Source organism: Scylla paramamosain, chromosome 9, assembly GCF_035594125.1.
Source record: "Scylla paramamosain isolate STU-SP2022 chromosome 9, ASM3559412v1, whole genome shotgun sequence".
NCBI lineage: Eukaryota > Metazoa > Arthropoda > Malacostraca > Decapoda > Portunidae > Scylla > Scylla paramamosain.
Genome location: NC_087159.1, coordinates 26785001 through 26795000, shown reverse-complemented (window position 1 = coordinate 26795000; position 10000 = coordinate 26785001). Strand labels below are relative to the sequence as shown.

Here is a 10000-nt window from a genome sequence, read left to right as displayed (position 1 = left end):
ACGAAGCTTAAGCCAAACTAAGCCAACCTAACTAACTAGACCTAAAATAAACACGCATAACATAGCATAACATAACCTAACCTAACCTAACCTAACATAACATAACATAACCTAACGTAACCAAACCTAACCTAACCTAACGTAACCTAACCTAACCTAACGTAACCAAACCTAACCTAATCTAACCTAACCTAACCTAACCTAACGTAACGTAACCTAACCTAATATAGCGAAACACAGCATAGCATAATTTAACCTAACGTAACTTAACCAAACGTAATCTTACCTAACCTAACCTAACCTAACCCAGCCTTACCTAATCAGATTTTAACATGAAAATTGTCAAGGTTGTGACACCAGTAACGGTGAAGGAAATAATGACAATGCAAGTACTGTCGACAAGGGGTGATGGTGATGATGAAAATAATGATGATGATGATGATGATAATAGTAATAATAATAATAATAATAATAATAACAATAATAATAATAATAATAATAATAATAATAATAATAATAATGATAATAAGTGTAATAATAATAACTACAGGTACCCGTATACTAGTAATGCTACGTTATATAACAATGATAACAGCACTACTACTACTACTACAACAACTACTACTACTTCTACTACTACTACTACTACTACTACTACTACTACTACTACTACTACTACTACTACTACTACTACTACTAATAATAATAATAATATATAACCAAGGTAAGAGAGAGAGAGAGAGAGAGAGAGAGAGAGAGAGAGAGAGAGAGAGAGAGAGAGAGAGAGAGAGAGAGAGAGAGAGAGAGAGAGAGAGAGAGAGAGAGAGAGAGAGAGAGAGAGAGAGAGAGAATGCAGGAGACACTCAATTAAACCTGCAATCAGACAGACAGATAAACAGACAAGCAGACAGACGGACAGGCAGCCAGGCAGACACTGGGCAGTTACACACAGACAGACAGACAGACACACACACAAACAAACAGACTTTCAAGAGCAATATTTTAACCGGAAACTGTATCTCGATCCAATGTTCCAAGCAGTCCTCCTCTTCCTCCTCCTCTTCCTCATTCTCCTCTTCCTCCTCCTCTTCATCTTTATCTTTTGTTTTCTTCTTGCTTCTCCCTTGCCTCTTTTCCTCCATTTGCTTTTCCTCCTCCTCTTCTTCTTCCTCCTCCTCATCTTATCCTTTTTTTTTTCTTTTTTCTTTTTCTTCTTCCTCTACCTCATTCTCTTTCTCCTCTTCCGTCTCCTTCTCTCCATCTCTAATTTTCTCCTATTATTTCTTCTCTACATCTCTCTTCGCTTTTTTTTTCTTCTTTTCTTCTCCTCCTCTTCTTTTTCTTCTTCTTGTTTTCCTCTTTGTCTTCCTTCATTCCGCTTTTAATTTTAGTCTATTCTCTCTCTCTCTCTCTCTCTCTCTCTCTCTCTCTCTCTCTCTCTCTCTCTCTCTCTCTCTCTCTCTCTCTCTCTCTCTCTCTTTAACTTGAGATTTCTTCTTTTTTTAATCTTCCTTTTTCTCATTTTTCTCCTTTCATCTCCTCTTCCTCCTCCTCCACCCCTTCTTCTTCTTCTTCCTCCTCCTCCAATTTATCATATTGTTCTTCGTCAACATTTTTCTTATTCTCTCCCTCTTCCTTGTCCTCTTCCTCCATCTCCTCCTCCTCCTCCTCCTCTTCCTCCATCTCCTCCTCCTCCTCCTCCTCTTCCTCCTCTTTTTCCTCTCTTACAAATTCCACCGATCATCATTACTTTCTTAGTTTTTTCCCTTCTTTGTCTTCTTCTTCTTCTTCTTCTTCTTCTTCTTCTTCTTCTTCTTCTTCTTCTTCTTTTTCTTCTTCTTCTTCTTCTCCTTCTGGATGTGGTATTAATATGATTTGTGTCAAGAATAAAAGTCTGCAGGTAATTTATATCCTCTCTCTCTCTCTCTCTCTCTCTCTCTCTCTCTCTCTCTCTCTCTCTCTCTCTCTCTCTCTCTCTCTCTCTCTCTCTCTCTCTCTCTCTCTGTGTGTGTGTGTGTGTGTGTGTGTGTGTGTGTGTGTGTGTGTGTGTGTGTGTGTGTGTGTCGGTGACTTATGATTAAACGGAGCCTCTCAGGAAGGAAGGAGAGAGAGAGAGAGAGAGAGAGAGAGAGAGAGAGAGAGAGAGAGAGAGAGAGAGAGAGAGAGAGAGAGAGAGAGAGAGAGAGAGAGAGAGAGAGAGAGAGAGGGGGGGTAAACAGGAAAGAGAACAAAAGGGAAACAGAAAGAAAGAGCAAGAACGTGAACTAATGAGGAAGAGGAAAAAGGAAAAAAGAAAGAAAATCAGGGTGTGGAAAGAAAGGAGAGAGAAAAAGAAGAAAAGAAAACAAACATTATATGCACTACGTGAGGAAAAGGGGAAACACGAGAGAGAGAGAGAGAGAGAGAGAGAGAGAGAGAGAGAGAGAGAGAGAGAGAGAGAGAGAGAGAGAGAGAGAGAGAGAGAGAGAGAGAGATTCTAAAAGGGGGATCTGTGTTACGTCTTGTCTTCTTCCTTCCTCCTCCTCCTCCTCCTCCTCCTCTTCCTCCTCTTCCGCTTCTTCTTCTTCTTACTCCTCCTCCTCCTCCTCAAGCTCGACTCATCACCAAGCTCATTGCAAAGGACAGCCTCTCTCTCTCTCTCTCTCTCTCTCTCTCTCTCTCTCTCTCTCTCTCTCTCTCTCTCTCTCTCTCTCTCTCGTATTGCCCAGACAGTTGTATTTATCTCTGAAGCCACAAATTTAATTACCACGACCTCTCTCTCTCTCTCTCTCTCTCTCTCTCTCTCTCTCTCTCTCTCTCTCTCTCTCTCTCTCTCTCTCTCTCTCTCTCTTTAAAGCGATAAATATGAAAATAAACATTAGCTGATATTTTCGCATCATTAACTTCAAATAAGGATGTGTGTTTATTTTCTCGCTCTCTCTTTTATTTTTTCTCTTAGTTTTTTATTTTTTTGCTTGGTACACGCACGTTAATGTCGTGTTAAGGAACATTACTGGAGCTGTGATGCTTTTTTCTTTATTTTTTTTAACATCATCCTTTTTTTTCTGTTTTTTTTTCTTTATTCGTAGTTAATGAGATTTTTTTTTTTTTGACGGTGGTGGAGTGTGTTTGGTGGGTTTGGTGTGGTGGGGAAGGGAAGGGAAGGGAAGGGAAGGGAAGGGAAGGGAAGGGAAGGGAAGGGAAGTGATGGGAAGTGAAGGGAAGGGGAGGGGAGACAGAGGTTGTGATGAAGGGGAAGAGGGTTAGGGGAAGGGGAAGGAGAAGGAGAAGAAGGAGGAGGAGGAGGAGGAGGGGGAAGAAGAGGAGGAGGAGGAGGAGGAGGAGGAGGAGGAGGAGGAGGAGGAGGAGGAGGAGGAGGAGGAGGAGGAGGAGGAGGAGGAGGTGTGTGTGTGTGTGTGTGTGTGTGTGTGTGTGTGTGTGTGTGTGTGTGTGTGTGTGTGTGTACAAATCACGTCAGACACACGCACGCACGCGCACACACACACACACACACACACACACACACACACACACACACACACACACACACACACACATACACACGTGCAGGAAATATACATGAAGGTATAGACAAGGAGAGAGAGAGAGAGAGAGAGAGAGAGAGAGAGAGAGAGAGAGAGAGAGAGAGAGAGAGAGAGAGAGAGAGAGAGAGAGAGAGAGAGAGAGAGAGATTCGAACCCTCAGAATTCCCGACGACAGGACAAGATTAAAACCAAGAACCACCACCACCACCACCACCACCGCCACCGACCCCACCACCACCACCGCCACCACCACCACCATCACCACCTCAACTCAAACAGCGATGGACTGGATGGAAGAAAACGTAATTTGGGCCAATTGTGCTTTTTTAGTACGATTTTTTTTTTTGTCTTTATTTGGTGAGGGCGGCGCGGCATTGATCCAGATGGGCGGGCGGCGGGCGGGGTGGGGCCAGGTAGGGCGGGGAAGGGCGGGGCGGTGGCCAGGAGAGAGAGAGAGAGAGAGAGAGAGAGAGAGAGAGAGAGAGAGAGAGAGAGAGAGAGAGAGAGAGAGAGAGAGAGAGAGAGAGAGAGAGAGAAGCAACAGACCCACCCACCCTCCAGACCTGCAGTGCACACACACACACACACACACACACACACACACACACACACACACACACACACACACACACACACACACAGGTTTCCAGGTGAAGCTGCAGCACTCTACTCGTGCTGCTCTGGGTTTCTGTGCTGCAGGGAAGCGAAGAGGAGGAGGAGGAGGAGGAGGAGGAGGAGGAGGAGGAGGAGGAGGAGGAGGAGGAGGAGGAGGAGGTGAAGGAGGAGGAGGAGGAGGCGGAGGTCAGAGAGGGGCGTTACCTCCACGCTCGTTCCCCTCACCTTCCTTCCCTCCCTCCCCTCGCTTCCCCTTCCCCACGATGGCTGGGTACATACATGTTGGCGGAATGGGGGAGAGAGTGACGGGGGGGGTAAGAACACCACACAGCACCACCACACCACCACAACATACAAACAATACTTATACACCACACTACCAACGCACACACACACACACACACACACACACACACAGGCGCAGTACGTGAAAATGACCGATGCGTGAGTGGGTGTGAGTGTGTGAGAAAGAGAGACTGCATGCGTGTATATGTATGTACGTGAGTGTACGTATGTATGTATGTATGTGTGTGAGTGTGTGTGAGTGTGTGTATATGAGTGTATGTGCGTGTGTGTGAGGGGGAGGGAGGGAAGCAGGGACGGCCGGGCCAGGCGACTCTGCTTCCCCCGCGGTATCCAATGGCAGCGAGAGGCGGCGGCGGGGCTGGAGGAGTGCGAGGCGCCTGGATCACACACAGCGCGTCCAGGGCCCGAGGAGAGAGGTACTCGAGCCTCGCCGCGTACTGGGACCCGCTAGTCTTACTTTGTACTCTTCCTGAAGTGTGGTGGTGTGGTGGCCATGAAGGCGGTGGTGTTGGTGCTGCTGGTGGCCCTCTGGGTTGGGGGCGAGGCCAAGAAGAAGGACGGACAGCAAGAGGATTTTGAGTTCGTGGAGGTAAGACGCCAAATGTCGGCGCTTCGATTTTTTCCCGCGGAGCAAAGAAGCCGTAGTGAGCCCGACATGGAGGCGGCCCTTGCTCCCTGCCGCCCTCCCTCACACCCTGGCGCCCTCACACGCTCCCTGACACCCTCACACCCTCCTTGACACTCTCTACACTCTGATATCAGTAATATTCCGTCATTTTACATTATGAGTCACGCCCAGCTCCTCCTCCTCCTCCTCCTCCTCCTCACGTCCTCCTCCCATTTCAGCCCCACCCTCCTCCTCCTCCTCCTCCTCCTCCTCCTCCTCCTCCTCCTCCTCCTCCTCCTTCTCCTCCTCATACACCCATCGCCCCGTACCTCCTCCTCCTCCTCCTCCTCCTCCTCTTCCTCATCATCCTCATACCCTCCTCCTCCTCCTCCTCTTCCTCCCTCCTCTTCCTACATGACCTTGCGAGGTGTGGCACTGTAATGTCCCTCCTCTCCGCATTCCTTCCTTCCTTCATTCCCTTCCTCTCTCTCCTCCTCTTTCTTTCCTTTCCTCTCTCTCCCCTCTCTCTCTCTTTCTCCCTCCGAAGGCAAAAATTATATTACTGACTAGCCAATCTACGTCGCTGCTTCTGACACACACACACACACACACACACACACACACACACACACAGAGAGAGAGAGAGAGAGAGAGAGAGAGAGAGAGAGAGAGAGAGAGAGAGAGAGAGAGAGAGAGAGAGATTCAGTGCTAGGTAAGAGGGGAGGGGATTTAGGTAGGGGGGTAGGGTAGAATCTGATGAAGACCCTTCTCCCCCTCCATCCATCCCCTCTTCCCCTCCCTCCCTTCCTTCCTCTTCAGTGATCCTTGGCTGGTGGAGGAGGAGGAGGAGGAGGAGGAGGAGGAGGAGGAGGAGGAGGAGGAGGAGGAGGAGGAGAACATGCTTGTCTTCTCTATTATTTCTTTTGTTTCTTTTTCCTCTTTAGTGTGTGTGTCTTGTCTCATCTTCCTCCTCCTCTTCCTCTTCCTCCCTTCCTCCTCCTCCTCACCCCGTCTGACTCACTTCCCCCTCCCCTCCCCTTTTCCTCGTCTCCATGTCACCCCTGCCACTGTAATACTCTGCCACGCCTCCTCCTCCTCTTCCTCGTCCTCCTCCTCCTCTTCCTCTTCCTCCTCTCCTTCAGTAATTATGACAGAACACACGACCAGCTTTTAGTTCTTCTGATTAATGAGTCCCCCTCTCTCTCTCTCTCTCTCTCTCTCTCTCTCTCTCTCTCTCTCTCTCTCTCTCTCTCTCTCTCTCTCTCTCTCTCTCTCTCTCTCTCTCTCTCCGGTCTGTTATATTGTTTTAATTAATTTGTAAAACTTGCTGTACGTGATCTATTTAAAGTTTCCATGTGTGTGTGTGTGTGTGTGTGTGTGTGTGTGTGTGTGTGTGTGTGTGTGTGTGTGTGTGTGTGTGTGTGTGGTTATTTGAGGAATTATTATTATTATTATTATTATTATTATTATTATTATTATTATTATTATTATTATTATTATTTCATTATTATTATTTGTTAGATACGATAAAAATAGCTTTTTCTTGAACAATATCATGACTTTTAAAACTATAATACTCTCTCTCTCTCTCTCTCTCTCTCTCTCTCTCTCTCTCTCTCTCTCTCTCTCTCTCTCTCTCTCTCTCTCTCTCTCTATCGACAATCACTATCGTTCCTTCAAGAATTCTCTGCATCACACTGCGGAGGAAAGAGAGAGAGAAAAATGTATATAATTCCGTGAGGGACAAAATTATTTCCCGGTTTTTATAAGACTTTATTTTTTCTTATTTATTTATTTGTCGTATTCGTAAACTTTCATTGTCTTCTTGTTTGCGTTATTTTTTTCTTCTTTCTTTTTCTTGGTGTCTGATTTTTTATCGTTCTTTTTTGTGTTTTTATTTTTTGGGTTTATTTTACACACACACACACACACACACACACACACACACACACACACACACACACACACACACACACACACACACACACACACACACACACACACACACGCACGCATGTTTTATATATATATATATATATATATATATATATATATATATATATATATATATATATATATATATATATATATATTCTGGCAGTTTTCTTTCTTTTCTTTAAACCGTGTTTTTTTTGTTTTCGTTTCTCTCTCTCTCTCTCTCTCTCTCTCTCTCTCTCTCTCTCTCTCTCTCTCTCTCTCTCTTCTCTTTCTTGATCTAATTTTTCTTTTCTAATTGTGTTTTCTTTGGTTTGTGATTTACTTCGTATATCTTGTCTTTCCTTTTTCTCTTTTCTTTAGATATTGTTTTGTTTTGTGTCTTGTGTGATTGTTTTCTTTTTCTTCATTTTTCAATTTTTTTCATTTTTCATCGTGTTTTTATTTCTTTCTCATTTACTTTCTATATATTTTTTTTTTTTTGTACATTTACCTTTGTATATTTATTGTATTATTATCGTTCTCTTTCTGCTACTGATCTTTTCCCCTTTCTTTTCTCAAATTCGTATTTTTTCTTGTTTTTTTGTTTTTGTTTATTTTCTACATTTACTGTCCGTTTCTTCATCTAATCGTGAAATCCTTTCCTCTTCTGGATTGATTTTTATTACTCTTTTCTTAAAGAAAAAAGTTCGTTCCATTGGCAGGAAAGAAATTCTCAGCAGATTTTGTGGTTTTATTTTTATTTTTGTTTCAAGCTCCAACAAATCATCGAATTATTTCCTCCCTTTTCTACAATTTTATTGCTTACTTTTTCTAAGCACCCACTTTGTTTTCGCTTTTTCTTGTTTTTTTTCTTTTTTTCTGTGTTTATGATTTAATTTCCAATTTTTCTCTTCCAGTTTCAACAAATCATAGAATTATTTCCTCCCTTTCTTTAATTTCATAGCTATTTTTTTCTAAACACTCACTTTTGTTTGATTTTTTTTTTTGTATTTGTGATTTTTCATTATCAAACACTTTTATTTATTACTTTTAAAAGCCTTGCTGACAAATACACGCATCAACTTTTAAATTTACCTTCTATTTTTTAATCAAATTAAAACTTCCGTTCTTTCTTTTACCTTTATATTTACTGTTTTCAGTTGTTTTTAATTCCTTTCCCAAGTAATTTATTTTATGTTTTTATTTTCTGCTTCTTTATGTAATCGTAGCTTTCTCTATTTATTTATCTTTCACAACCTAAACCAAACTAACTTTCAACTTTCTTTCTTATTTTTTTCTTGAACTAATCCAAACTTATTTTTTCATCCTTATACCTCAATCACCAACTTTCCAATATATTCCTATCTTACATAACTCTCCACCTTTAGGTACGATAATAACACAGTCCTCGTTCGATAATAATTACACGGCTTGACGGAGTACTTACCGACGCAACACAACATCAACAGCGAAGGGAGATGAAGCGGATAATGAATTGAGGTTACAGAGATCCTGAGATTAAACATAAACGTCGATGATCTCCGCTGCTCACTTTGCTTTCTTCCATATCTCGTTACATTTCCTTTTTCCTTCTTGCATGTATTTGTCTCTACTTTATTTATTTTCAGCTTGTATGTTTTCCAAGTAACAAACGGCAAACAATTCGAAACATACCTATACACAAACACAAGTCTACATAAGAACATAAGAACATAAGAAATAAGGGAAGCTGCAAGAAGCGACCAGGCTTACACGTGGCAGTGACTGTATGAAACACACCTACCTATTTCCATCTGTTATCCCCATCCATAAACTTGTCTAATCTTCTCTTAAAGCTCTCTAGTGTCCTAGCACTAACTACATGATTACTGAGTCCGTTCCACTCATCTACCACTCTATTTGAGAACCAATTTTTTCCTATCTCCTTCCTAAACCTAAATTTTTCAAGCTTGAACCCGTTATTTCTTGTTCTACCCTGGTTGCTGATCCTAAGAATTTTGCTTACATCTCCCTTGTTATAACCCTTATACCACTTAAAGACTTCTATCAGGTCCCCTCTTAACCTACATGTAAACTTCTATACACCAACACATCTATACACGAAAGCACCTATACACTCAGTTATCTATACACGTAAACATTTATAAACTAACCTAACCTATACGCGAAAAATCTATACACTTAACTATTTAATCATGCAAACAATGGTATATACGATTAAAAGAGCAAGAAATATAGATACACATCCATAGAACACACAAACATTTATACAAGTAAGCATCTATACACATAACTGTCAGTAAACTTAGCTACCTATAGACACACACACACACACACACACACAAACAACGGAATATGCAAGTAAAAAAAAAAAAAGAAGAAGAAGAAAAGGAAAAGAAAGAAAGAAATACACATGAACATCTACAATAAAAAGGAGATATCAAAAGGTGTGCAGTGTATGAAAGGGTTAATGAGTTAGATTATTTACGATTGCTGGTAAAAAAAAAAAAAAAAAAAAAAAGCGAAAAAAAAGGAAAAGAAAAAAATACGTACGGTTGCTGACAAAGGAAAATGGGAAAAAGAAAATGAAGAAGGGAGGAAAGAAGAAGAAAAACAAGAAGCGCGTAATTATTCTTTCCCTCGTTCTTCGCTGTTTGTTTTACTTTTGTTTTGTTCTGTTTGAGCGTTTTATCCTTTTCGTGAATATTGAGTTTCCTATTTTCTCTGTATGTTTCCCTTATTTCTGTCTGTTTCCTCTTTGTATCTATTATTTTTTCATCTCTTGTTTTCCTTTCTTCCTTCTTTCTTTTACCTCCTTTACTGTCTCTGCGTTTCCCCCGTTCATCATCTCTGCTTACTTCTCTTTAACTTCTCTGTCATTAGTTATCGATGGAGGAGGAGGAGGAGGAGGAGGAGGAGGAGGAGGAGGAGGAGGAGGAGGAGGAGGAGGAGGGGAACAGAAGGAGGAGTCTATGGTTATTACTGTAATTATTTGTGATATATATTCTCCTCCTCCTCCTCCTCCTCCTCC

The 10000-nt window shown here is 42.1% G+C and overlaps 2 protein-coding genes across 4 annotated transcripts in view; one reads left to right on the top strand and one right to left on the bottom strand.

Moving 5' to 3' along the window:
- LOC135103801 (uncharacterized) overlaps positions 1-10000 on the bottom strand; it is a 168748-nt gene that overhangs the window by 28786 nt on the left and 129962 nt on the right. The gene's annotated exons all lie outside the window — the stretch shown is intronic.
- LOC135103802 (proteoglycan Cow-like) overlaps positions 4806-10000 on the top strand; it is a 197273-nt gene continuing 192078 nt past the window's right edge. Inside the window, exon 1 of the mRNA XM_064010572.1 lies at positions 4806-5034. Within this exon, the coding sequence (XP_063866642.1) occupies positions 4939-5034 (96 nt within the window). The 5' untranslated portion in view covers positions 4806-4938. The remainder of the gene's footprint in view (positions 5035-10000) is intronic.